Source organism: Rhizopus microsporus (assembly GCF_002708625.1).
Source record: "Rhizopus microsporus ATCC 52813 unplaced genomic scaffold scaffold_13, whole genome shotgun sequence".
Taxonomy (NCBI): domain Eukaryota; kingdom Fungi; phylum Mucoromycota; class Mucoromycetes; order Mucorales; family Rhizopodaceae; genus Rhizopus; species Rhizopus microsporus.
In genome coordinates, this window is record NW_019671928.1 from 415,353 (window position 1) to 440,556 (window position 25,204).

General features: G+C 36.8%; 8 protein-coding genes and 1 non-coding gene across 9 annotated transcripts; 4 read left to right on the forward strand and 5 right to left on the reverse strand.

Annotated features, from left to right (window-relative positions):
* Positions 1-2,680: 2,680 nt before the first annotated feature.
* On the forward strand, positions 2,681-3,964 carry RHIMIDRAFT_293441 (uncharacterized protein; the record flags this gene model as incomplete). The annotated part of the gene is made up of 5 exons (XM_023613985.1): positions 2,681-2,761; positions 2,827-3,100; positions 3,178-3,636; positions 3,694-3,760; positions 3,808-3,964. 5 exons carry the CDS (start codon positions 2,681-2,683, stop codon positions 3,842-3,844), a joined length of 918 nt encoding a protein of 305 aa, XP_023464362.1. The 3' UTR covers positions 3,845-3,964.
* Positions 3,965-4,664: 700 nt separating this feature from the next.
* Positions 4,665-6,435, reverse strand: RHIMIDRAFT_32733 (proliferation-associated protein 1). The gene is made up of 5 exons (XM_023615103.1): positions 6,140-6,435; positions 5,933-6,067; positions 5,745-5,856; positions 5,534-5,690; positions 4,665-5,482 (listed from the first exon to the last, which is right to left on the reverse strand). Exons 1-5 carry the CDS (start codon positions 6,243-6,245, stop codon positions 4,862-4,864), a joined length of 1,131 nt encoding a protein of 376 aa, XP_023464363.1. The 5' UTR covers positions 6,246-6,435; the 3' UTR covers positions 4,665-4,861.
* A 156-nt stretch (positions 6,436-6,591) lies between these two features.
* RHIMIDRAFT_245151 (mitochondrial import inner membrane translocase subunit TIM14) lies at positions 6,592-7,023 on the reverse strand (the record flags this gene model as incomplete). Its single annotated transcript, XM_023610154.1, has 3 exons — positions 6,592-6,736; positions 6,789-6,967; positions 7,021-7,023. The coding sequence occupies 3 exons, from the start codon at positions 7,021-7,023 to the stop codon at positions 6,592-6,594; spliced, it is 327 nt and encodes a 108-aa protein (XP_023464364.1).
* A 64-nt stretch (positions 7,024-7,087) lies between these two features.
* Positions 7,088-8,509, reverse strand: RHIMIDRAFT_32737 (N-terminal nucleophile aminohydrolase). Its single transcript, XM_023615104.1, has 7 exons — positions 8,426-8,509; positions 8,217-8,363; positions 8,067-8,170; positions 7,930-8,018; positions 7,802-7,872; positions 7,609-7,738; positions 7,088-7,558 (listed from the first exon to the last, which is right to left on the reverse strand). Exons 1-7 carry the CDS (start codon positions 8,426-8,428, stop codon positions 7,269-7,271), a joined length of 834 nt encoding a protein of 277 aa, XP_023464365.1. The 5' UTR covers positions 8,429-8,509; the 3' UTR covers positions 7,088-7,268.
* Positions 8,510-11,352: 2,843 nt separating this feature from the next.
* RHIMIDRAFT_228682 (uncharacterized protein) lies at positions 11,353-15,594 on the reverse strand. The gene is made up of 8 exons (XM_023607624.1): positions 15,547-15,594; positions 15,414-15,480; positions 15,279-15,343; positions 15,047-15,218; positions 14,857-14,994; positions 12,188-14,802; positions 12,008-12,133; positions 11,353-11,946 (listed from the first exon to the last, which is right to left on the reverse strand). Exons 2-8 carry the CDS (start codon positions 15,475-15,477, stop codon positions 11,467-11,469), a joined length of 3,660 nt encoding a protein of 1,219 aa, XP_023464366.1. The 5' UTR covers positions 15,478-15,480; positions 15,547-15,594; the 3' UTR covers positions 11,353-11,466.
* A 115-nt stretch (positions 15,595-15,709) lies between these two features.
* On the reverse strand, positions 15,710-17,466 carry RHIMIDRAFT_228687 (uncharacterized protein). Its single transcript, XM_023607625.1, has 4 exons — positions 17,206-17,466; positions 17,025-17,155; positions 16,390-16,976; positions 15,710-16,341 (listed from the first exon to the last, which is right to left on the reverse strand). The coding sequence occupies exons 1-4, from the start codon at positions 17,435-17,437 to the stop codon at positions 15,957-15,959; spliced, it is 1,335 nt and encodes a 444-aa protein (XP_023464367.1). The 5' UTR covers positions 17,438-17,466; the 3' UTR covers positions 15,710-15,956.
* Positions 17,467-18,663: 1,197 nt separating this feature from the next.
* RHIMIDRAFT_245155 (uncharacterized protein) lies at positions 18,664-19,822 on the forward strand (the record flags this gene model as incomplete). The annotated part of the gene is made up of 7 exons (XM_023610155.1): positions 18,664-18,759; positions 18,809-19,071; positions 19,122-19,245; positions 19,297-19,484; positions 19,539-19,635; positions 19,684-19,731; positions 19,793-19,822. 7 exons carry the CDS (start codon positions 18,664-18,666, stop codon positions 19,820-19,822), a joined length of 846 nt encoding a protein of 281 aa, XP_023464368.1.
* Positions 19,823-19,930: 108 nt separating this feature from the next.
* Positions 19,931-21,556, forward strand: RHIMIDRAFT_32803 (saccharopine dehydrogenase Lys3). Its single transcript, XM_023615105.1, has 4 exons — positions 19,931-20,127; positions 20,181-20,410; positions 20,479-20,649; positions 20,710-21,556. Exons 1-4 carry the CDS (start codon positions 19,952-19,954, stop codon positions 21,261-21,263), a joined length of 1,131 nt encoding a protein of 376 aa, XP_023464369.1. The 5' UTR covers positions 19,931-19,951; the 3' UTR covers positions 21,264-21,556.
* Positions 21,557-24,847: 3,291 nt separating this feature from the next.
* On the forward strand, positions 24,848-24,931 carry RHIMIDRAFT_t43. The gene has a single exon. It is a non-coding gene; the product is annotated as a tRNA-Tyr (tRNA).
* Positions 24,932-25,204: the final 273 nt, after the last annotated feature.

Genomic DNA, 25,204 nt, shown 5'->3' on the forward strand with positions numbered 1-25,204 from the left:
AAAGCAAATGGAAATCTCATAGACCTTTTAATGCTTTTTTATATTCTTTTCGCTAATCCAGAAAATAGGTGTTGCCATTTTAAGAAACTAAGGCATTTATGTTATAGGTTAATTCTTTATTTTCAATAGTCTTTGGTAATAAATTATGTACTCTGTATCTCATTCGACCTTATCTTACTACTGCCTTACCTATTTACTCTTTCCTCCGCCCTTTCTTCTCCTTTGATTCCTCTCATCTTGCCACTCCTACTCCAATATTCTATAAAAGGAAAGGCTTTATAAGGTTTATTTTTTCTTAATCACGATCGAGCTTTTTCTGACTATCGCCCGATTTCCAAACAAGTGTCTGAGGGTGATCGGAAATTTAAAAGGGCAAAATAGGCGCAATAATTCGTCTTTTGGAATAACCATCTCTGAATCCGTTACTTCCTAAATAAATAAAAAGGCAAAATACGAAATGCGAAATGATGTACTATTCTGTTATTTCTTTATAAATTTTATTTTAGTCTTTTATTCTTTTCTGCTGCATAAACCTTATAAATATGAATAGCTTCTTTTGTGTTCTTTCTGCTTCCATGTACTTTTCTAGATTATTGAGAAAGAACATTTCTTATTTTGGTAATATCCTGCTCTTTTCTTTCTTCTTTTTTAACCTCAGTTGACTAATTTATGCGGTTTGTGACCATGGTAACTGTTACCATGACTTGTTCTGTATCGTTCTAAAGGAAAGAAGAATGGCTGTGTAAAATCTGATAATTTTTGGGAAATATGACTCTGATCAAAAGAATGGTAAATGTATTAGAAAATTAAAATGCGTTTATACTTTTGCCATCGTGTTTCCTTACTTTACTTTGCGTTCTTTTAAACATTTGTAGACTATATAAATATTTTAGTATTGTGAGATTTACAGCTATTTGCTGTTTCAGTTGATACTGTCTATACTTTCTCTAGTAAAATCTCATCTATCCCGCTTTTAGAAATGCATGATACCATCGTACTTTTTCTATTATTTATAACATGACTCTTCATGAATATCGGGCACTCTTTTCCTTATGATTCCTTTTGATCACCATACTCTGTTATTCAATTCTCAATTGACGCTTGAGATGCAAAAAAGAAGAATGCTGTTCAAGTAGTTATGCAACAGTTACACAGGTGCATAACCATTCTTCATTTGAGTCCTATAAGAAGATAAACAGTTTGATATTATTGAATGAGTGAATGGGGTCTTTTGAAGCAAATAATAGAAATCATAAACATTAGTCATGTTACAAACTATTTGCCCTCTGACTTGCCCCTTGATAGTCTTTATCGAATTGAAGCAAACCATATGCACGAGTTATGGAATAATGTAAAATGACGATGTGAAAGTTGCAATTACAAAAGATAAATAAAGTGAATACATACCCAAGCTTATAATACAAGCAGAACAAGCCGAGTGTATATATTGAACTCTCTCTGTACAACAGAAAAAGAGTAAACATCGAATCTAGTGAGATATAATTTAATTGGTTGTATTCATGAACATTCCATTACAGAAAGTGAGAGAGAGAAGAGGTCTTTGAACTATAGAAATATAAAAAGTCTCATCAAAGTTAGTTCTACGAAAGCATCATTGAATGTAACAAAATTGTCGGTAGCCGATACTGAAGCACTTTAAGAGATCATTAGAGTAAATATACACTTTACAAGCAGTAACAAGCGTATTCTGGCGAATCACTACCACTAGTTGCATAATAAAGATAGTGTCTTTCACCATAGCTAATTTGTTCACCTTTAGTAAACTAATTCGAGATGGTGAAACGAATAAAATAGACTTTTTCTTTATTTGGTTAGCGAGTAAGCTATTATCTAGATTGTAAAGATTCAAATTTACAAGCATTCCAATTCGGTTAATAACTTCTCTATATCGCAGACAATTGAATTTTAGATATATTCTTTTAATAAGAGATATGCAGCTTCATCAGCTTGAGTTTTTATCTGAACAGATGCATAAACCCAACTTGCATTCATAGTAAATGGGATCTCAATTGTGTTGACTTGGAGTGAGCCATAGTTTGGTTGTTTGAGCAAGTTCAAATGCTCGCTCTCTGAATCTGTAGTTATTTGTGCATGATTCCAGTGTGTTGCGACCACTTCAAAATTTAGTAGAAAGAAGGAAAGGGATAATCCTAAACTAGGACGTCATTGCTTTATGATATACTAGTCCTCATTCATGTCTTTCTATACTGAATGTGAGCTGATTTTTTTCCATTATGTCATGTACTTTAATTTTATCGTAAACTCTCTTGTTTTTGTACAATTTTTCAGAATGCATGCATCAGTCAGGTTTGCCTTTTATTAAATATTGCCTAAGGCGCTCAGAAAAATAGAAAAAAGGTGCAACTAGCTATGAACTCCATAGCTACGATTATTCTCTAGGAATCTGTTACTCATACAAATAGTTATTCTTCAAGGATATAGGATGACGATGGAGCCTTTTTTCTAATAAAAGAAACAGCTATAGTTCTATATACATAGCAAATGTATACTAGCTGTAAAATAACCTTTTTTTTCAATCATTATTTATTGACATGCATAAATAGAATAAAAAATATTCAGGTACGATTTATTTATTTATGCGACCCATATTCGGCACAGACACTATTTTTTTTTCCTTTTTTTTTTTTTACTTTAATTCATGGAATCCGATAAAGATACATTTCATGTTGTCATTAAACTGCCATTCCCAAGACCAAATGACTTTGCAGAACCACCTTCAGTAAGCCCTTCTTTTGTCTTTTCTTTCCTTGTTTTATTAACTGCTTTCTCATTTTGCTTGAATAGATTGTTTGGACCGAAGAAATGGAACATCAACTATGGAAGCACATGAGTCAGAAAAGCAAAGACTGTAGGATAACATTTCATAATATAGAGCCAAAAAAGTTCAATAACGTCCATTCTGTAGGGAATGCGATTGCAGAACAGTTGGGTATACCCACACAGTATGTTGTTCGTCATGCGGCCTTCATTTATGAAACTCAGCTGAGAGGAATACAGCAACAGTTACGGTTGAACGTTGGAAGAACAAAGAGCCCTGTTGTGAATAAATCGAGACCACGTAAAGGATAATCTCTGTGATTGATAGCTGTATTTCTTTACTCATATATTATTCTCTTCCTCATCAATTAAATATAGCATCTATCAGATATTCCGATACAATTCAGTATAATGAATTGCCTCAGGAAAACAGACAAACCTCTGACTCTTTGTTGCTATCAAAAATATCCACCATAGCACCTCGTTTACAAGAGTCAGAAAATCAAGACAGTTCATTAATAGAAGAGCAACCCATAGAAAATCAAGAAGAAATCGAAGAAGACGACCAGGATATTACAAATCAATTGGAGAAAGTCCAAATAGAAGAAGAGCCCGCATTTTTACCACGTAGATCAATGAGTAAAACAATGAGTAATAGCAGTAGATTATCACTGTCTATTCAAAATCTAAAAAAGACTATTACGCCCCAACAACAACAACAACAACAGCAACAGCAACAGCAACAATTACCACAGTCCCCTCAAATAGTAACCGCATCAAGCTCAAATAACCCAAGTGCGCTCAACTCGGTGGGGTCCTCCTTTAGCGATCTATCAGGTCAGTTCATACATATTCTTAAAGTTACCTATTTACATAATATTTTATTATATACAGATTCATCAGTCACTCAATCAGCTTTGGAGGATGCATTTATGTCCAAGTTTAATCAGGGATCAAAAATGTAGGTTGAGTGTTTTGTCAATATAAGACTGACTGTGTTTATTATAGGTCATTACTAAACTTTTCTCGTAAATATAAAGAATAATGTTTGATATATTTTATTGTTCCAAAGAATAAATAAAAGCATGTAATGTCTTTAAAGAACTACATGAATGATTTAAATTTACACGCACATTGCCTACCCATCAACAAGCAGGCCAGTGACCACCTTTCTAACTTGTTTCTATATTAATAACATACTAAAAGAGCACTTCAAAGTGCTTTTTCTTAAAAAAATGTCCATTCGAGGTCACCGAAAATGACAAGTGTAAAGTCGGCAACGAATTAGGTACAAACAATAAAGGGATTACAGAAAATAAATAGGATAGAGGTGTCGTTCAACTTCTGTCCAGGTTACTTGCGTAACTTTATAAAGCTCTCAATTACAAAAACGGGGAGAAAGACGACGCTTATTGATAGTAGTAACAAAGTGCATTAAACCATTGAAATGTATCACCTTAGATGTGATGCTTCTTCAAACATGGGACATAAAATACGCTGGAGCAGGTATAGTAGTTGCCCTTAACAGCCTTGTAAGGGACAGCTAAATGACAACTCAAACTTCTTCGTCTTGGGAGAGAAAAAAAATGATATAGAAAGCTTGTTTTATGAATAACACGAGCATGCTTGTCTTTTTTTACGTTCTTTGCTGTACATTTTCTCCAATATCAAGATTAACGCCAAAATATTCACCCTCTTCTTTCACTGTAAAGAGGTTCAGACTCTTCTGTTATGTCTTCCACCAGGAAACTAGGAAAATGAAGCGGATAATAGGTTAAAGATTATACAATGCACTAAAAGTAACTCTGAACAAAAAATGTATTCTATTGGTGGCTTAAAAAGGTACACTGTGTAAAATGAGAGAGCTGCGAGAATATCATTCATTATAGTATTATTTAATGATGAATTGCGGATAGTTCAGTTGCAAAGTAGACTTGGGATTCTGGCAATGATGCTCACAACAACAATAAGTCAACCATATCACCATGAAGATTTTTTTTTTTACTCTTCATTGTTGATAACTGCTTTATTTACAAAAAATTCAAGTTATCATTTTCATTATTTATTTCTGCTTCTTAGGAACTTCCCATTCAGAGGCAAGAATCTTGTTGATTTCTTCATCCTTGACAGTCTTATCAGTTTGAACCTGAACAGCGTCAAAGCGAGGGTTGGTAACCATGACATTACCCTTCTTGGTAACAAAGAGGGTAGTCAAGTATTGAGCAACAAAAGCACCTTCACGTTCATAAACAACGTCATAAGGTAAAACAGTTTGGTGCTTGGCACATTCGACAATACCCATACGAGCCTTGCGTTCGTCTTCGAGGTCACGAAGAGAGAAAGGGAAAGAGCCGGCCTTGGTTTGGATTTCAGAGAGAACGGCACGAGAAGCAGCCATCTTGAGTTGATAACGGATATCGGTCTTCTTGTAGATGGTTGTACGTGTCTTCAATGGACGAACCTTGCCTTCACCACTGGAGATGAGGATATCGACACAGTAAACTTCGTTTTCGCCAAATTCACAACGCTTGAATCCACTCATTTGGGCTTCAGTAGGGTTCAAGATAATTTGCTTGTCGCCGTCGGTCTTGTTCTTGAGTTGGTTGTGACTCAACATACCTTCGACAGGCTTGACTTCATAAGATTCAGCAATCTTATCAACAGCCTTGGTGACGTCCATGTTCTAAGAAAGAATCAGTTTTCTGTAGAGTTCCTTTATTCTATTTTTACTTGCCTTGTTACCAGGACGGATCATACGGACGGCAGCTTCGAGAGCGGTACGAGCAGCTTGGATCACGTCAGCCTTGGCACCAGTAACAGCACCATTAGCGCCAACAACAACGGTAGTGGCAACAGTAGAGCAGTAACCATCGAATTGAACACCCAATTGGCTAAAAGAAACAGTTTAGACCAATATCAATCATACATTATAACAAAAAACTTACATCTTGGCAACATCACCTTCCTTCAAGGTAGCTTCAGATTCAGGGTCAGAAGGAAGAGGACTGAAGTGAGCAACACAGTTGTTGACAGAGACGGTGGTAGGGAAACCAATACCTATATTTATCAAAAAAAAAAAAAAAAGACAAGTCAATTTCCCAGCCACAGTATAGTATATTATTATTATTATTACCCTTGGAGATCTTCTTCTTTCCCTTCTTATTGTAAACAAGACTGGTAGCTTCCAAGATAGCTTTGTCACCAGCAGTACAAATATCGATGATCTTGGCACCAGCAACACAAAGCTTGATAACCTTGTCAAGGACCTCTGCAGTATAATTTAGTAAAAAACACACACACACTTACGCGAGCACGCGTAAACACATTTTTATATTGTTACCATCGGCAATACGACCCGCTTCCTTGTACTTGGACTGAACGTTGCTGTCAGAAATGTCGAGGACAGGTTCGGTAACGGGCTTCTTGACTTCAGTAGTATCGGCCATTATGACAGGAATAAAATATGAAAAAGAAAAAGGGATTTAAAAAAATATTTTTTTTCTGTAGTGTTGCTGTGTGTGTGTGTGCGTATATGTGCTGGATAAAGCAAGTCACTTTCGAAAATTTTATTACTTCTCCTTTATGTCACTCAGGGTTTTTAAACTCTGCATTGTTTGCTTATATTGAGCATTCTCCTTTTATTATGCCAAAGAGTCCAAAAACAACACAGGTTACTATACAATTTCAATAGGCGGGGGAAGAGCTTTTATTAAAGAAAAAAAATCTAGAATTTACATGTGCGGTAAAAATAAGGGTGTTGTTGTTGTTGTTGTCGTTGTGTGTTGATATAATTTACTTTTTGACCTTTTGTTCCAAAAATTCCTTTGCTTCATTAATCTTTAACGCTAAGAAAGGTGATCCTCCTCGATCAGGATGGTTTAACAACATGATACGTCTGTGAGCTTCCTTTATTTTGGCTTTAGTTGCTTGAGATTCTCTTTTTTTATAGTTATTATATTATCCAAAAAACATAATTCATTCATATTTACCTAAGCCCAAGAATCAGAGCAGCTTCTCTTTTATTCATCTTTGGGTCGAAGCCTCCTTTGTAGAATTTTGAAAGTCTTGGTGCTTTTGGCATCTTTTGATATTCTTGAAATGCTCTTAAACCGAGTCGTGCTGCGGTAGCTGCACCAGCAACGGCAAAGCCAACAATAACTGGAGTAGACTATATCAAGAAAAAATGTGAATAAGTCTTGCTTAATGTATGATTCATTTTACCATTTATCAAGAACGAAAAAGATAGAAAAAAAAAGAAAGGCAAAGTACCCTTGAAGGTCCGTTAGTGGTATAAGTAGGACTGTTTATGGAAATCTTTAGCCAATCAAATGCAATTATTATGTAATGGCAGCTGAACATAATGCTTTTACAACTTGTACTCAAGAGCAGCATTTATTCCCTGAATATGTTTATGCAATCAAACATATAAATGGGGTCCTTGTCATTCTTTTTTGTTTATTATTGAATTATTAAGCTTCAGAAGTATCCATTGGATCAGCAGTAGCTCTGGTAGAGGTATCATCTCTGGCTGATTCTGCGGCTATTGACTCTGAAGCAGAAACATCGACAGGTGCTCTTGTTCTTGTTGTATCATCAAGCAAATCCAAATAGTTTTGTAATGCATCACCTTCAATGATTTCAAAGGATCTGTTCTCACCTACAATACCAAGAGATGTGTTATGGATGTTTAATTCCTTATCTTGCTGCAATGTATCACGAAGGGCTTGAAGTCCATGACGGACAAGTTCTTCCAAAGAAGCTATTATGACGTGAGTTATTGTTCCTACATCTTTGTCACATTCAGCTCACCATCTGAAAATTCTTCATAGTGTTTTTCAAGATATGTTTTAGCTGATTGAGATCGAGCACCAATGGACATTGCGTGGTACTCAAAGCTTGTACCAGCAGGAGAGCATTCAAAAAGATGAGGTCCAGTTTCCTAATGATATCCTTATTAATCGCTTTTTTCTCTTTGCCCTCCCTCCCTCCTTTTACTGCTTACATCATATCCAATAACCAATAGACCTACACCATAAGGTCTACGTCCATACTGTTGAGTGTTTACTTGTGCCTCTACACAAATAGAAAGAGATGAGATGTTGCTTTTGCTTGGTTATCATTCCAACTCACTGTCCGCAATAGCATTGACAATTCTTTGAACGGGCAAAGGTCTATCATATAACATCTTTGACCTCATAGCTTCTGTACGCATATAGTTACTGTTCAATAAGTGAGTGACTCATATCTTCAAAAATAAAAGTATTTACCTCAGTACACGAGCATCAGAGGTCAATCCAGCAATACCGATGCCCATGTGGTCATCAATCTTTATCAACTTTTTCTGGTAAGAGGCAAGTTCACCAGAAGAACGCTAATGAAAAATGTAAGAAATACATCTCGAGTAATTTAATATGTACCTTGAGAGCAAGCAAGATGGCATACTTTTTGCTTCTCAAACCAATAGCTGCAGAACCTTGTTTTACAGCTTCAACTGCATATTCAACTTGATGAATACGTCCCTGGGGTGACCAAGTGGAAACGTCGTTATCGTACTGATTTCTAAACTGGAAAAGTAAAAAAGAACATGTCAATAGCCAAATTGAAAATAGTTGAATGTAGTTTTTACCATGTTTATATGAAGACTTTGAAATAAAGAAAGAAAAAGAAAAAAATAAAGTACGCGTGTGTATGTGTGTCTGTTGTTTTGAACGCGCGGCCTAAAAGTAAGTTTTGTCTGATGACGTTTTTGCGGCGATTTATTTTATTTCTCCACAACCATACAGTTGTTCCAATAGATTATGTCGTTCTTTCAGAAATAAAATATGGCATATTGCACAGGTCGTTCCAATTCATAAGAATGGCCCTCCATTAGGCCCATGTAGCCACTGTCCAATTAGCTTAACCACAATTCTTAGAAAAATCCTGGAACGCTGTATACAACTCACATTGGCAAGCGAAGGGCCACCACTGGATATTGAGCAAGGGGGATTTCGTGAATCTCGTAGTGCTTTGGACCATGCTTTATGCCTTTCTGCGATCTGTCAAATACTACGTTCACAATTCCACATCATCCCGGTCTTAGCCTTCCTGGATATAAAATCCGTGTATGATACGGTTAACCGTAACTTCGTTTGGGAAACCCTCAGTCAATATATCTCACCTCCTTTACTGGGCCTACTACGTAATCTTTTCGATGACGTCCAAATCGAAGTTCTACTTTCTAATGCTACTTCTCGTTGATTTCGTCCAAAAACAGGTTTTTTACAGGGTTCCATACTCTCACCGTATCTTTACTCGGTATACATCAACCAACTACCAGCTCAACTACGCACTCAAGCTTTTCCATCTAGCTCGTCATCGTTATGCTGACGATGTAGCCCTCATTATCGAACGCTCAAATGTGGTTGACCTACTGCGGCAATGCGAAAATCATAGTATACAAATGGGATACAAATGGAATCCATCTAAATGCGTGATTTTGGACAGTAGCACAGATCCAATTGCATACCCTTTACGATCAGCCATTACCAAGAGAAACAATTTTCGCATACCCTGTCGTCCCCTTTAAACCGGATGGGCACCTCGATCTAGAAGAACTAATTCAACGTAATACCCATAAGACTCTTGCAACGATGAACATGCTGTCATCTGTTGGTGTGAATCCTTCCGGCTTCTCCAAACTTCTTTGCACCAGGTTTTACGCTTACATCGTTCGACCTCAGCTTGTATACGGAAATGGATATGACCTTGTATAATTGAGTAAAATAATGCTTCCCACTTTAAGATCAACATATACTTCAATTGAAGAGTCGTTGGAGATTTTATTCAGTTTTAAGGTAGAGTCGTTATTATTATAGACACTAAACGGTCATTTAATTCGAACATAACGGGCATCAATTATCAACACAATGCAAGATACTTCCGAATATGAACAGCCCTATATTTACCGTGAATACTATAATTATCTCAAACCGACAGTTTCTTTTATTTAATTCCTCCAATTAGTATATCCACTTCATTTCAACATTCTTTCTTTTTTTAAAAAACTATTGTTAATGTATCAAGTGTGCAATTAATATACACAAAGTACTTTTTTTTCTCTCAATTCTTCTTGGAGTATATTAGACATTGACTTATGAAGCTAGAAGTAGCTGGACCTGCTACTTGAAGAGAATTGCACAGCAATTATCCAGGATGGAAAATTAAAACGGGATTATATCTTGTCAGGCGTTCTTACAGTTCAATCCCAGGAGCAATCCCCAGTTAAACCAAAAATATAATTGCTAATTAACATGTCGTATTCATATACGAACAAACGTACACTCTTTCCAGAGGCCACTGGGACTCAAATTAAAAAACATACAAGGCAAATACAAATGGTAAATTTGAGTATTGATAAAACCTAAAATCCAGAAGTTTTTTTCAAAACGAAATTTTATCTCTGGATAGATGACATTTTGCGCCTATGCGAACGACATTTTATTTCGTTTAAACATGATATTTTATTGATGGTCCAGATGGGCGTAAAAATAAAATAATAAGATAAACGTCCGCCTGGATCCGTTCAATCCGTTTGGAAGTGAATGTTAGCGAAAAACCCCTTATAGGTTCAAGGGTAAAAAATGTAAAAGGAAATTAATGAGTAGGGTTTATCGATGAAAAATTAAATGAATTGCTTTAACCACACAAGAAGCTTTTGACTATGTGGATGCTTAGTAGAGATCAATTTGTTATGGTGTAGCTGATCTAATTCATGTAGTAGGGAGCATGTAATCGGCCATCGTTGAGACCAGGTGAGGGCTAGGTTTGGGGAAACCGAAGGGCGTAAAGGAAGCATATTCAGAAGGAATGACAATGGATCTCGTATAGTTTCAGGCATGAACAGACGTCGATGCATATCAAGTCAACTAATAGCGTGATTCTTAGATAGCTGTTGCTTTGAGTGCTTGGGACATGGTCGAGGTTTACCACCAGGAAGCCAGTCTAGTCTCCAGCGTATACAGCGACTGCACTCTGACTTAGACATGGTAACCAGAGTATAGGGTCCAGAGAGGTTGATCGACGGCAGATAGAAAGCAATTTGGAGTTTCGGCATCGTTGGCGGACCTCTAGTCGCAGGCATCAGGAGAAGGTCAGGATATAGGCCGTGCTTCCTCAGATCCTCTCGTATAGTAACCCTGAGTAATTTCTGAATTAAACCACAAATAGCCTTGACGAATTTTTATTCTACAGTTTGGGGAGTATTATCTTTTTTGGACTTTGCAGTGCCCTTTTGTAGTGCCCCCAGTATTACCCGTATTTTGTGCGTTCTACCTTTTATTTTATATTCTTTCAATAAACATGCCAAAGCTTATTTTTATAAATATGGAATCTCAAAACACTGAACAGGAAGAACTATGGCTTTTCAAGCATTTAATGTATAATTTGCAGAAGATTACATTTTCGTACGAAACCAAATTGAGTGTGGCTGTATTTTCTCTTCATATAATTAAGAACAGTCGCTAAAAACATGGGACACTAAATGATGCCACCATCAATCCTTTTAGCTACAAGCATCCACTTGTCTAATTAGCCAACAATTGTATAATTGGTACTATATTTTATTATTTTATAACTATTACATATCTAACAAATAAACAGTTGGTTTTATTTTATTTCTCTAATCTATCATTTCTTCTTTTGATTCTTCTTTTTGCCTTTCTTTGATGTAGAAGGACTGTTGATATATTGTAAAACTTGGTCAATAGGAAGGTCACCACGAACAGGCTCAGAGGTAGAAGCAGGTGTGGCCATGGCTCTTGTTTGTTGCTGTTGTTGTTGCTGTTGTTGCTGTTGTTGTTGACGAGCGCGTTGAGCCATAAGAACAGCGTTCGATGTCAACTCCTTCAACCACAAGTCGCTATCCTTTGTACGAGGGTCTTCAGGTCCAAGTTTCTTTTCAAAGACACCATAAGCAATTTTTTCAGCAGCCAAGGCCTTTGTAAAGTCACCTTCGAGGGTATATGCCTTTGCAAGAACGTGATATCCTGTTGCTGTTATGACATGATCTTTACCCAATACTGTTTCTTGAGTTTCACAAGCTCTTTCAAAGAACTTAGTACTGGTAGGATAGTCACGAAGAGATTGAAGCATGACGCCAGCATTGTTCTTTATAAAAAAAAATAAAAAAAAGTTAGTAACAAGCTCATCATTCTCTTGGATATCTTACATCAGCAGTAGCTGAATCAGGATGTCCAGGTCCGATCAAAAGATCCCAATAGTTCAATGCGTGACCAATATAACGAAGAGCAAGTTTAGTACGGCCAGCTGCGTGCTCAAACAAACCAAGATTCAACTAGTAATAATAGATGAGATTATTGTTGTTGTTTTAAAATAACGATAAACTTACATAATGATGAATTGTCTCTGGATGATCTATACCACAGGTTCGCTCAGCAGAGATAACAGCCTTACGCTGAAGATCCAATGCGGACTCACGATCTTCGTTATGATGATAAATCATGGCCAATGTAGCATAACATTTACTGGTTTCAGGATGAAGGAAACCATACGTTTGTTCATGAAGAGCTAAAGATTCGAGCAAGAGTTCCAAGCCAAGCTGCTTGTGGCCCTGAGCAATGCTCATCTTGCCAGCTTCGAAAGTTTCCTCTGCAAAGACGCTTCGAGCAGCAGCTTGCTTTACGGTAGGCATGATGTTCATAATATCATCAGGCAAGAAGGTAGTCGTGCGTCTAGAAGGACGCTGCAGGTTGGCATTGCTCTTTTTGGACTTTTTACCACGGTTACTTTCTTGCTTCTTTCGTTCGATGGCAGCCTGGTAAGCAGCATCCTCAGCTGCATGGGCTGCTCGTTCTTCTTCTGTGTAGGGTTCAGTGCGATAATCTCTGGCTTGAGTCTGGATACCAACGCGCAAACAAATTTCACGCAAGGTAGGGACCAACTTGAGCTGGTCAAAGTCTTCTTCAGTGAGCTTGTAGCGGAAACGAAGAAGAACCTGTTTGATCAACAAGTTTCTGAGAGTATGAGGTGTAAGCTGAGACCATGCATAGTCGTTTCGGTTGGCACCTTCGGGTAGTACGGGCAAAGGCTTAGGGTTGAACTTGGCACCAAGTAAACAATTCAAAAAGTGAGAGACACAGAGAGGAGCTTCTTCCATGCTGCAATCGACAAGGTAATTGCGAAGAACACGCTTAGAGGCACGGACAATCATTTCTCGAATAGCAAGGTGGAGAATATGTTCGATACGCTTGTCTTTACTGAGTGAGACCAATTCGGCAAGCTTACCAAGGTAACGCATGTTGATACCGCGACGGTGCATAGCCTTGGTGAGCGCATCACCATCAAGAGGCGAGATAGCGTAGGAAGCAAAATCGAGAACAATGCTGGGTACAACCTCATCCCTTAAAAACTTGGATGCTTCACGGATAATGTCTTGTTGCTTCTTGATTTCGTCCGTGGGTTGCTTGGCAGAGGTAAAGACATCAGGATTGAAGTTGAGTTGGAATTCATTTACATCAATCTTGATCTCTTCCTCTTGTTGCTCTTCCTTCTTGTCTTCTTCTGCCTTGTTTTCTTCAGTTGAACCCTCAGCTTCCTTCTTTTCGGTATCAGCAGTGATGCCTCTTTCCTTTCTGATTTGTTCGGTCTTTTCCTTAACCCATTGTCTGAACTTTTGTTCCCAGAAAAGGCTCATCAGTTCAGGTCTTAACAAAGTCATCTTGTGAGGATAGGCAGGCTTATCGTCCTTTTCGACGCACTCGTTTTCTTGGAACTCGATATCAACAGGATTCAATCTGTAGAGATCCAACATGTAACGACGGCCGTCAGCACCTAGAAGGCCCTTGGTTTCCTGAGAGGTAAACAATGTGTGCTTGTCACCCTTTTCATCAATGACAGCATGTTCTTCCAAGTGAAGGGATTTAGCAATTTCTTTACCAATAGCTTCATGAAATTTGGAATCAGATGAGATCTTTGCCCCGTTATCGACTGAACCGTATACGATAGCATCTTCATCTTGACGACGGAAGATACCAGGAACAATACTCTGAGCTACAATACGGATACCCTTATAGTCAACGATAACGCTGGCCAATGTGTAAAGTCCTTCAGGATCAATACTGTTGAGAAGTTTGACGCCTTCGAGGTCCTTGCCAGTAGCTACATGAGCAGCCTCATCAGCACCCAAGTTTTCGAATGTACCACGTCCATCATTTCCTTTACTGAAAAAGATGTTGTTGTATACGTACATGTGAGATGTTTCGGGCTCAAGAGGGTTTAATGGAAGCACAGATCCGTTGACGACAGCCATAGCACCACGAACAGCAGCCTCTGTGAATTCGGCTTGAACCTTGGTGATCAAGCGTTCACGAAGCACACGTTCTTGAAGATTTGTCTTGGGAAGTTCACGATGAGACTGAAGTTCATCATTCCAGTCACGAAGAGATTCGACTGCATCTGCTCCAAAGTTAAGTAGAGGCTCTACAGGCCTAGCAGGATCATAAAAGTGCTCAGGGCTTTCGACAGCCCAAGGATGGCTGGGATAGCAAGTGTTGACAGGAAGCACTTCAAGCATGTGATGCTGTGTGATAAAATCTTGTAGTTTGGCAAAGTTGGCTGCAAACAAGGGTGAAATCTTTTGCAAGAGGGTGATTAATGAATGAGCAGAGACACGCTTAGGTGAAGGATCGAATACGTGGTGGTTGGAATTGTTGACAAAGAATCCCTTGGTAGAAGCAGTGATGTGTACAGTATCATTTTCTAATGTTGTGACAACGAGATACATCAAATCACCTTTCAACTTTCGTTGATGAGGCACTGGGTTCCATCCAGAGAGTGTTAAGCTTCGAAGACACTGAGGTGCCATTTTCTGAAAGCCGCTGGGCACAATGTTGGAAAGTTTAAAAGGTTCATTGATGTCCTTGTTGGTAAATGTGTGTTCAGGAATAGGCTCGTCAGAAAACAAATCATCCAATTTCTTTTCAGCTTCTGAAACGATTTCTTCGTCTAGCGTAGCTTGAGTTAGCAAGTCTTTTTTTTTTACATTTATTAACAAATTACCGATTTCGCCCGTGACAGCCGTTAAAAAGGAAATGGCTGGATCAATGCCAATGGATGATGGACTTGGTTTATAAGGTCCACCCAAGAGGTCACGAAGACGAGTGATATGAAGCCTAACATCATGTTCAGTGTAGTTGGCTAGTCATAAAAATGTCAGTATCCCTTATATATATTCACACAACTCCCTTACCTTCAACAAGTTCAAGCACACTATCAGCCGCGATGCCTTCTACTTCACCCAACTCAATAAAATCATTAATTCTCTTTCCATTAAAGCTCAAGTAAAAGCAAGAATGAACACAAGTCTCGGGGGATTCCATAATAGATTGCTTGATATCTTGAATTGATTCACGAGGACTTGTCTAAAAAAAAATAGATGAGTTTATGTGTGCTATTCAACCTTTTGCTCTATTTTTTTTTACAATGATTTTGATTTCATGAGGCTTTCCAGGTAATTTGATGGTTATCTGAAAAGTTTCATCAATGACTAAATAGTCAAAACTGTCAATTATTTCACCCCTTTTTTTTTTCTCTCTGTTTCCTGTCAAATATACTACCTTCCTCAGGGGGTGCCTGGCTGTCCAAGTTCTCGACTAATTGCTGTTCTTTTACTTCTGCCATGAGCTACCAGACAAGAAGTAAGTTTAAAGAAAAGAGACAGACATACGCACACGCGTGTAGACCATTTACCTTTTTGGTGCTTTCACCTGTAAAAATAAAGCAAGTAAAAGAAAAAAGTGTGAAAATGAAAAAATGCTAATCTGGCGAGGGTTGTGCAAGGGATTTTTTTTTTTGCTTGCTTTGAAACAAACGGGGTTTGTATTTTCTGAATGATAGCTTAAATAATTCTACCCTGCTTCTTTATAAAAATAAACAATCTATAAAAGACAGGTATTCTAACTCTAAGAATATCTTATAACACTATTTGGATCAGTTTACATCCTTGAAATATAAAGGGAATCATGAATTGTCTTGTAAATAGCCAGCGCACAACTCCGATATCTATGCGAGATTTACCCACGATTATTAAGTTGATGTTGACTAAAGCTTTGATACCCGTGAGCAGTGTTATGAGAGTTTATTAAATCTATTGTCTTTCTTTATTTCTTCTTTTTATAAGCATTTGGATTTCTTCGTCCAAAGCCAATGACATCTGTACCAAACATATTATTTGTCACTTCCCTTGTATTCGTCTTTCCGTATAAAGGAATGAAATCGGGATCAAACATGTCTACTAAAGCTTTCTTCTTTTTAAATTGATTTGCTTTGATATATTCACGTTGATCTTCTCTCAAAACAATGTTATTAGCTTTACGCCCACCCTTTGGACGAGGAATATCATATTTAGTGCCTCTCAAGTTGTATTGATAATTCTTTTTTAAATGATACTGAATCTCTCCTTTGCTGTTCGTACTGCATGTCACACGTTGAAGTGTAGCATTTCCACATTTTGGACAAAATTTCTTTTCCATATCACTCGTTACTCTGTTTAGGCGTTAGCTTTAAATAATCATATACTCTTTTTTATCTTACGTGAAGCAAGCATGACATCTCATCACTGAATTTCTAATCTTTTTAACTCGATATCCACCAGGAGAGACTAGATTCAAATTCATCTGCAACAGGACGTTTTGCATGGCAAAATCAGCTGTCATACAACCCACTTTCATCGTCTCTGCTTGTTTCAATTCTTCAGGAGTCACGCCAATCTCAGCTGCCTTGTACTGATCTACGTTTTCGGGTGTGATCCATTCACCGTCGTCTTCATCCTCTTCTTCAGTCAAAGGAATATCTGTTGATAACTCAGGTTGCTCAGCATGATCTGACTCCTGTTTAGCCTCGATCGTCTCTTCTTTAACCTTTTTAGTTTCATCTTCCGCTTTTTCTTCTGTCTGTGTTTCTTCCTTCTTTGCCGTGGCTTCATATTTTACAGTTTCCTTATCATTGATATTTAATTGTTGTACTGTTTTTGTGATTTGACCAACATTATATTTCTTGTTTGATTTCTTCTTGGGGATAGATACTTCCCAACCATCTTCATCGACAACCTTGGCTGGAGCAGGGTTTTTGATATATGATCTTGGTGGTGGTGCACTTGGAAGAGTACCTGTAGGCCTTGTCTATACTCTAGTGTCAAAAGTCGTATTACATAAACAAAGATAACTTACCACAAGCGGTTCTTTGCGAATATTAGCATCACCATTCTCTCTTTTCTCGAGAGTGTATGTAAGAGCAAGCACTTTCAAGTCAGGAACAGAAAGCACACCATAGTCGCCTGTCTTTTTGGAAAATTCGATAACTGCATCATGTTAATATCCTCTAACAAAATTCATTTCTTTTTCTTTTTACCTGCTTTCATAGATTCTTCAGAAGGGTTCAACAGTTTTAATTCGAAGGGTAATCTAGTCAAAAACTCTCTAGAATGAGCACTTCTTACTTCATTGAGCACTTCTGGACAAGTATAGTATTCTTCAGCCAAGTTTCCAAGTGTTGTACCATTAATAATAGCATTCGTATCTACTATCAAACACTTTAATGTCTCTTTATGAGATGATGTAGCAGCAATGGTTGATTCAGACATGGTAATTATCTACACACAAAGAAAAAAAGTTTCTTTTTTTTAGAAGGAAAGCGAAGTCGTAGTCACAAAGTAGTCACAGTAGCCATTGAGGACAAAGCAGTAACAATGGCAACATCAATGGCTGTGCTCATTTTGCTGTATGGCGCGCACATTAGCAATTTACCTTTGACGATACGCCATTTAGTCTCTCTATTGTGTCTCAACACACACTCTCTAAATAAAATTCGGTCTATTGACTCCTGTAAAAAAATGATTTCCACAGTTTCAATCATGTTTGCCCACTGTAATCTCTTTGTACATATTATCATGCATATGAGATATTGAGAAACCGTGAGAGCATCAGCACCGTCAGTGACAGCAATGATCAAACAAACACTAATACATCCGTACATCGTTATCAGTCCTTTTATGAGAATGCGTTTGATTGAAGGAGGTGACAGACGTGCCCAGAATGCGCCAACAATGGAGATTGCGACGGTTACTGTGGTATGGTGTGGGATTGCGATATGAACAGTGCATTAAATATATGTGGTATCTTTGTTTACAAATCAAAGCATGACGATGAAATCCCCTCTCCCCTTCAAAAAGCCTTTACCTAACAAATTATGTTGCTTGTCTTCTTTATTTTATACTTTCGACCTTTTGCTTCATATGAGTCAAACTGCATGTTTTACCTTTTTCTCAAACAAGTTGCATAAATATGAAATGGGCTTGTGCTACTTGAGTCGCTGTACTCCTGAAGACAGGATTTTCAAGGTAGATAAAATCAAATTAAAGGTCCAAGCTTCTTTTTGTAGGTATTTCTTTAGATTAACCAATTCTCAATATTCTTATAAACTAGCCATAGCCAACATTACTACTTTATGTCAATAGTATTGAAACTGGATTGCTCTCGTTTTTTCAGTATTGATAGAAGCATCACTTGGCATGGCGCTAAAAGAGAGCGTTTATAAACATAGTAAACGCATTCTATGCATGAAAAGTGAAAAGCATAACTCCTTTTTCTATTTGACATAGTCAGCAAAGATTAAACATGTCTATTTTTCCCCAATGATAAATAGAAACCAACGTCCAAGCGTGTTTGGTTGCGAATGACTTTGTTAAACATATTCATCTTATCACATTTCTTTCAAAAATATAATAGATACGTGTCAAGTATACAGAATTACCTAGTCTCATTTATTTCAGCAGCTCCTTTTCTTTTTCTTTTTCTTTTTTTAATCTAAATGGAGATTAATGAACAACAATCAAGCGAGTTTTCTGGAGTAATAAGGAACGTCAAGTCGTTTCTGAGCTTGATAAAATGTATAAACATAAAGAATGTGAGTGTTTTTGTTAGCTTGTGTCAGTCATTACTTAAATTAACTATAGATAGCTACGTGTTATATATACGATGAAGGAATGACATTAACAGTAGAAGAATCTCGATGTGTAAAAGCAACTGCTTACTTCAGAAGACACATGTTTCAAGTATATTCTAAGCAAGCCAATACAGAAATCCCCATGTTTGGATTACCGTTGAATGCATTGATTGATTGCTTTGGACTAATGGTTCCTCACACGAGTAATTCGAAATCACAAGTAGACAGCTGTGAGATTCGATATAATGGACCTGGATCTTATTTAATTCTCAAGTATATGTTTAATATTTGATATCTAAAACTATTATTCACACGTTTCTTAGACGATTTGATAGAGACTTTGGACAGACAATTCACTGTAAATTAAAGCCTATGGAGCCACAAGAAGAAGATGTAGACACTATATTAACAGGAACAAACACCAACAATCAAAAAATGATATTAAAGGTTATTTTATACATACAAGAAAAGAATATATAACTGACACACACAGCTTAGTCTGATTGGTTAAAGAGCGTATTTGAAGATTTAGACAAAAGTCATCAGAGGATAACCCTCAGCTTTTCACCAAATGATCCATCATTGACATTAACAGCCATTGGACCAACAAGTAAATGGGAATCATCTTATCCTCAGAGCTCAGAGCCATTTATCAGTTTTGAATGCGATCGAGAGTTAACATTTAGGTAATAGAAAAGATGAGTAGGTTACACACAATAGATCATCTTGATTTGTATTAGTTATCAATATGACCATATTAAACTATGCAAGAGAGCTTTGGAACACTCAATTGAAGTCTCTATTGAAGTATCACTTAATGGAGTACTCTACTTACTCGTAAGTCTTTACTTGGATTGACAACATTCATATTGATGATTAGCGTAGTTTCAAATTGAAGGGAGTAGCAGTACAAAAGATTATATTGAATTTACAGTAAGTTAGATTTGATTATCAGCAAAGATAATTTTTTTTTTTGACATTCTGCATTATTTAGTTTTTACCTATTGGCTCCACAACAAACTAAATAAGGAAATATCGCTGAGATTGTCGTTAAAGTCACAACTCATCTAAACCTGTTCTACATATAAATACGCAACTCTTTCTTTCTCTTTTTCTTCTTGTTTTAATTTCTTATAATAAATATATATACATCATGTCAACTTCTATCGCTACTACTGGTCCTCATCTTTGGCTTCGTGCTGAAACCAAGCCCATGGAACACAGAGCTGCATTAACGCCTGCAACTGCAAAAGAATTATTAAACGCCGGCTATAGAATCACCGTTGAACGCTCTGAAGAACGTATCTTTGATGATGAAGAATATTCAAAGTAAGAGTTACAGTTTATCATTTAGATCATACAATTTACATAATATGTTGTAGTGTTGGCTGCACCCTTGTTGATAAACTTAGCTGGAAGACAGATGCTCCTGCTGATGCCTACATTGTCGGTTTGAAGGAGCTTCCTGAAAATGATACTTCTCCACTTCATCATACCCACATCTTCTTTGCTCACTGCTTTAAGAACCAAGCTGGCTGGAAAGAACTACTTCAACGCTTTGATGCTGGCAAAGGTACCATCCTTGACCTTGAATTCTTGAATGACTCAAATGGTAAGTACTTTTGTTTTGTGTGGGCCCCTTCTCGTTTTTCTAAATAGCGTGTGTACTATTATTATTAGGTCGCCGTGTGGCTGCTTTTGGTTATATGGCAGGTTTTGCAGGTTCTGCTGTTGGTATTGATGTTTGGTGTCACCAAAAGACGAATCCTGGTGAAGTCTACGGTGCCCTTACTCCTTATCCAAACGAAGATGCCTTAATCAATTATATCAAGGGACGTTTAGCTAATGCAGGTAAGTTATACATGAGATTCCAATAGAGCTTCTTTCTTTTTTTAACTTGTTTTATTTTAGCTGCTTTAAACAACAATCAATATCCAACGGTCATGGTCATGGGTGCTTTAGGTCGCTGTGGTACGGGTGCCTGCGACTTTGCCCGTAAGGCAGGTATTCCTGAAGAAAACATCATCAAGTGGGATATAAATGAAACCAAGAATGGTGGCCCTTTCCCCGAGATTCTTGAAGCTGATATCTTTGTTAACTGCATTTATCTCAATCAAAAGATTCCTCCATTTATCACTCAAGAATTAATAGATGGTCCTCGCAAACTTTCTGTCATTTGTGATGTCTCTTGTGATACAACTAATCCTAATAACCCTATTCCCGTTTATTCTATCAACACTACGTTTGACAAGCCTACGGTCCCTGTCAAGACATCGAACCCCTATCCTTTGGAAGTTTGTTCTATTGATCATCTACCTACACTCTTGCCTAGAGAAAGTTCAGACATGTTCTCTCGCGATCTTTTACCCACTATGCTTGCTTTGAAGAATCGTCATGAATCCCCTGTTTGGAATGGTGCCGAAAACTTGTACAAGGAAAAACTTGAAGCATCAAGATCAGCCTAAATACATCCTCATCTTTTCTCACGCTCCCATCTTGTATAGTAAATAGAAACTTTATTTTTCATTTTGTATATCCTCTAAAATAAAAAACGATGCAAACTTCGACAAAAAAAAAAGCATATATTATGTATTCACAACAGTATAGGGTCAACATTTCTTTTAATTATGTGAAAAAAATGACTGAACAACACCAACTGTTAGCTCGTTACCTTACACGTTGTATCTGTCTTATAAGTAATCGTGTGAAATTAGTTTATGCCCATACTTTAAGAACGAAGCCCACTCATATTCAGTCGCCCCTGTTCTTGATTACTGTCGATATTCTAATAATTAAGTATTCATGCCAATAAATACTGTTTAACTTTCTTCCTTGATCTAAAAAAAGAAATTAACAAAAAAGCTCCTCGACTTATCAGACTTCACATCAATTCTTTTTCAGTCAATATGACAGTGATGAAGCATGTATAAAGGTAGCTTGTGTCTTGAATCAAGCTAACAACAGACTTTATCACAAGGTTAAGTAGAAATAGAGTTTCTTGTGATTGCAAAAAGATTTACGATATCACAAACAATGCATTATCAATGCGTAGCAAAACTTCAGCAAGCAAATAAAACACGAAAACTACCACAGCATGCTACCAAGGGAATATCTACTCTGCTATTCTTTAGGCATTATTGACAAATCCTAATAAAAGCACGCTACTTTGATGGCCCAGCGTAACAGCAGAAGAAAAATGGTGATATTTGCACTGAATCCATGATTTCAAAAAAGTAACAGTTGAAATTTGACATTAGTTTGGGGCACGTAGTAGCAACCTCATTTCAAAACCTCCACTTTACATTCTGGAATGGCCGCGTTGTTGCTTTATTGCAAATAAAGCCTATTTAATATGCTTCAATCTCACTTATGTATAGTCTCCTTTATACTCCTATTGTTACTAGTTTTTGTCTCTTACCTTGGGTTGGTTCATGTATACAGTGTTATTTATGGGTTTTTCTGACCTATCTTGTCACTATGTAGCTTAGATACTGTATTAATGAATACAATTCATGTAAACAAAATGACATACATTTTCTTTTTTACTTATCATGAAGTCTGTTATATTCTACCACTACGGTATCTCCTTTTTGCTTCCTTTCTTAACGATGCAACCTGAAATTCGGGGTATTAATTGCCCGGTCGAAGGATGAGGCAGGAAATTCTAATACTATTCCAAATGAACAACCTTTCAGATATTTCAAGTATTTAAAATATTGTTGCCTTAACTCCATCTCTCATTTGAGAACACAAAAAAGATGTTTTTCAAGCTATACGCAGCAGAGTACGGTATAAAGGCAGAAGAACGATTTTATTTCAACTCACTGTTTTTTTTGTATTAATATAGGTTTTTGAAATCAATATTTGATTATTGCTTACAGTAAGACACCAACAGACGTTACCTAAAGCCAAGATGTCGTTTGTGGCGTTCATTGCTTTCGGAACTGCACATTTGAATATCTTTTTTGAGCAGTATAGCTTCGACGAGCAGAGCTCAAGCGACCACAAATGAACTGCGTCATCTAAGTAATAATGAAACAAGAGTCAAACAGTTAGCTTTCTAGGTTAGGCTACATTATCAGTGATTAATAAAAATTGCTTACGTCTCGCATGTACAAAAGGAATTTTCAGGCTTCCTATCGTCTGTTTGGAAGCCCAGCAGTACTTCTTGTAAATATTGTTAAAGATGGTTAACGACCCAAAGTTGCCTTTGGTATGGTCGAAGCCATATTTGGTATTGTCACGTAAGAATAACTTTCTAGATGTCTCAAGAAGACATATTTCCATAGCATCATGAATAATGCACGCGTCTACCTTATTTGTCTCTTCTAACGCCATCAAGATATATTCTCCAGGAATAAATTTCAAATTATATTCATTTATGCTATCGGCCACAAATCCCATAGTCTGCCAAACAAATAAATGATTAAAGCTATTTTCACTAGTTTGTAAACTATTGTACACATCAGGCTTCCCGTAAATTGATATACTAAAGAGATGGAAAAAAAACGAGTTTGAAAAAAGTCAAGTTACCAATCTAATCTAACGAAGCAATACCACAGCTCGAAAAATTCTTCTACGAAACTCAATACTTCGATAGAACTGCTTTCTTCGTAACCTGAATCTCGCATCACCTTCTTAACTGCTTTGACGTCATTCTAAAAGGATACACACTGTTAAGTTTATTTAATATCCCTTTTGTTCAAATTAATCAATCCAGCTTACATTTGTCATAGCAGCTAAGACATTGCTTGTGTATTTGATGTATGCCTTGAACGGTGTTGTCACGCTGTGATTACTAGTAGATACATGGAAATATAGCTCTTCTGGTACGTTAGGATTACATTTAGTAAAATATCCACACTTGATAATGTGATATAGCTCGAGGCTAAAGACTATTGTATTCAGCTTTGTTATTGTAAAGAGGTTATTAAGTCAATGACTTGCGAATTAGATTTTTTATAAAGAAGAGCTGCATATTATTAAATTAAGTTTGTGTAAGAGTTTTATAGGGAATGCTAATGCTGTCAGTATGATAAATGTAGTCAATGTGGCTATTTATGCTTATGTTGTTATTGTTATACTAGCAGTTACTGTAGTTATTATAATTATAAGCTATTCTTATCAGATGCGATAGAGGAATGTAAAGTAGAATGTATGCTCAACTGTAAGATTATACTCGAGTTATTATAATGATTATCTCATCAAACACGTCAGACTTGCAGATACTACTCTAACGTGCTGCATGAGTGTCGTAGAACAATGTCTGCTTAAGGACTGACATTGAGATAAACAATTGTAATCAGTATGAATAGAGTGAATTCATACATTATAAGATTACATGTACACACTTTTAGTGATAAGTCAAATTAAATAGAATCTCTCTTTTGAATATGAATCATTACTTCTTTATATAAAAGGATATACTTCTTTAAAAGATTATCCTTCTCACGGTAAAAGCAGTAACATAATCCAGATCATGAAATAAACAATAAGATCAGTGTCAGGGACGAATTAAAAGTTTTCTTTATGAATTCAGGAACCGTTAGTCAATCACATCCTCAGTAATTATAATCCACGCTTAGAATAGTGGCTTACCAGCCATTTGATAGCAACTATAAATAGTAGAACCTTTACTTAATTGTATGTTCCTTCTGTCTTTATCTCAGAATAAAGATTAGTCTCAAAGAGTACTTCTTTTGCCTTTGCCTTGTGTCATTTAAACCATTACATAACAATGAGAACCAATTTGGAAGAATAATGGGGGCAGTTGCACTAAGAGAACTTGAGATCGACAAAAGTACCAAACGAGCTGATCTCAAAATATGCGAGGTTCGAAGGTCAAAATTCCAGTGACGTAACTGAGGTTAGAGCTCCGGCACTTCTTTAGGCTACTTCACCATGTATTTCTTTAACATCTTACTGTACAGCCACTCCTGCCAATCAGTTACCACCAAAGCAAGGAAGAACGTACTTCCATGGTCACATGAAAGTCACGTGATTTGATTAAATGAAATAATTAAATTATATTATTTCTCAAAAAAAAATCCCGGCCTTAGCTCAGTTGGTAGAGCGGAAGACTGTAGTGAATGCTGTCATCTTTAGGTCACTAGTTCGAATCTGGTAGGCCGGATCGCCTAAATATATTTTTCGAGATTTTTCCGGATAATATATTAGCCGATATCATTTCTTCTTGTTATATTGTAAGGGAAAAGCTCAAATGTTGTTGTAGTGTGACATATCAGACGAGTTTGGTAATAGTGTAGCACAGTTTTCAAAAAAAAGAAAAAAAGAAAAAAAAACTTTAAATATCAAAACTCTAATTACTTTTTATTGTGACGATAACGACGATGAAGATGCGGTGTCACCCACCCACTTCTAAAGTCAGTCACTAGTGACACTGTGT

Bases quoted from the DNA above. Each gene is read 5' to 3' on its own strand.
- RHIMIDRAFT_32733 (XM_023615103.1), bottom strand. From the start codon at position 6,245: ATGGCCGATACTACTGAAGTCAAGAAGCCCGTTACCGAACCTGTCCTC. The intron at 5,857-5,932 runs GTAATAATAATA...TGATAAATATAG, and splicing joins AAAGAAGAAGATCTCCAAGG to GTATTGGTTTCCCTACCACC. The intron at 5,691-5,744 runs GTAAGTTTTTTG...TGTTTCTTTTAG, and splicing joins GAAGGTGATGTTGCCAAGAT to CCAATTGGGTGTTCAATTCG.
- RHIMIDRAFT_32737 (XM_023615104.1), bottom strand. The intron at 8,171-8,216 runs GTACATATTAAA...ATTTTTCATTAG, and splicing joins CCATCTTGCTTGCTCTCAAG to CGTTCTTCTGGTGAACTTGC. The intron at 7,739-7,801 runs GTAAGCAGTAAA...GGATATCATTAG, and splicing joins TATTGGTTATTGGATATGAT to GAAACTGGACCTCATCTTTT.
- RHIMIDRAFT_228682 (XM_023607624.1), bottom strand. From the start codon at position 15,477: ATGGCAGAAGTAAAAGAACAGCAATTAGTCGAGAACTTGGACAGCCAG. The intron at 15,219-15,278 runs GTAAAAAAAAAT...ATTTTTTTTTAG, and splicing joins CTCATGAAATCAAAATCATT to ACAAGTCCTCGTGAATCAAT. The intron at 14,995-15,046 runs GTAAGGGAGTTG...TTTTATGACTAG, and splicing joins TGTGCTTGAACTTGTTGAAG to CCAACTACACTGAACATGAT.
- RHIMIDRAFT_228687 (XM_023607625.1), bottom strand. From the start codon at position 17,437: ATGTCTGAATCAACCATTGCTGCTACATCATCTCATAAAGAGACATTA. The intron at 16,977-17,024 runs GTAAGTTATCTT...ACTAGAGTATAG, and splicing joins TTCGCAAAGAACCGCTTGTG to ACAAGGCCTACAGGTACTCT. The intron at 16,342-16,389 runs GTAAGATAAAAA...ACGCCTAAACAG, and splicing joins AGATGTCATGCTTGCTTCAC to AGTAACGAGTGATATGGAAA.
- RHIMIDRAFT_32803 (XM_023615105.1), top strand. From the start codon at position 19,952: ATGTCAACTTCTATCGCTACTACTGGTCCTCATCTTTGGCTTCGTGCT. The intron at 20,128-20,180 runs GTAAGAGTTACA...AATATGTTGTAG, and splicing joins GATGATGAAGAATATTCAAA to TGTTGGCTGCACCCTTGTTG. The intron at 20,411-20,478 runs GTAAGTACTTTT...TATTATTATTAG, and splicing joins ATTCTTGAATGACTCAAATG to GTCGCCGTGTGGCTGCTTTT.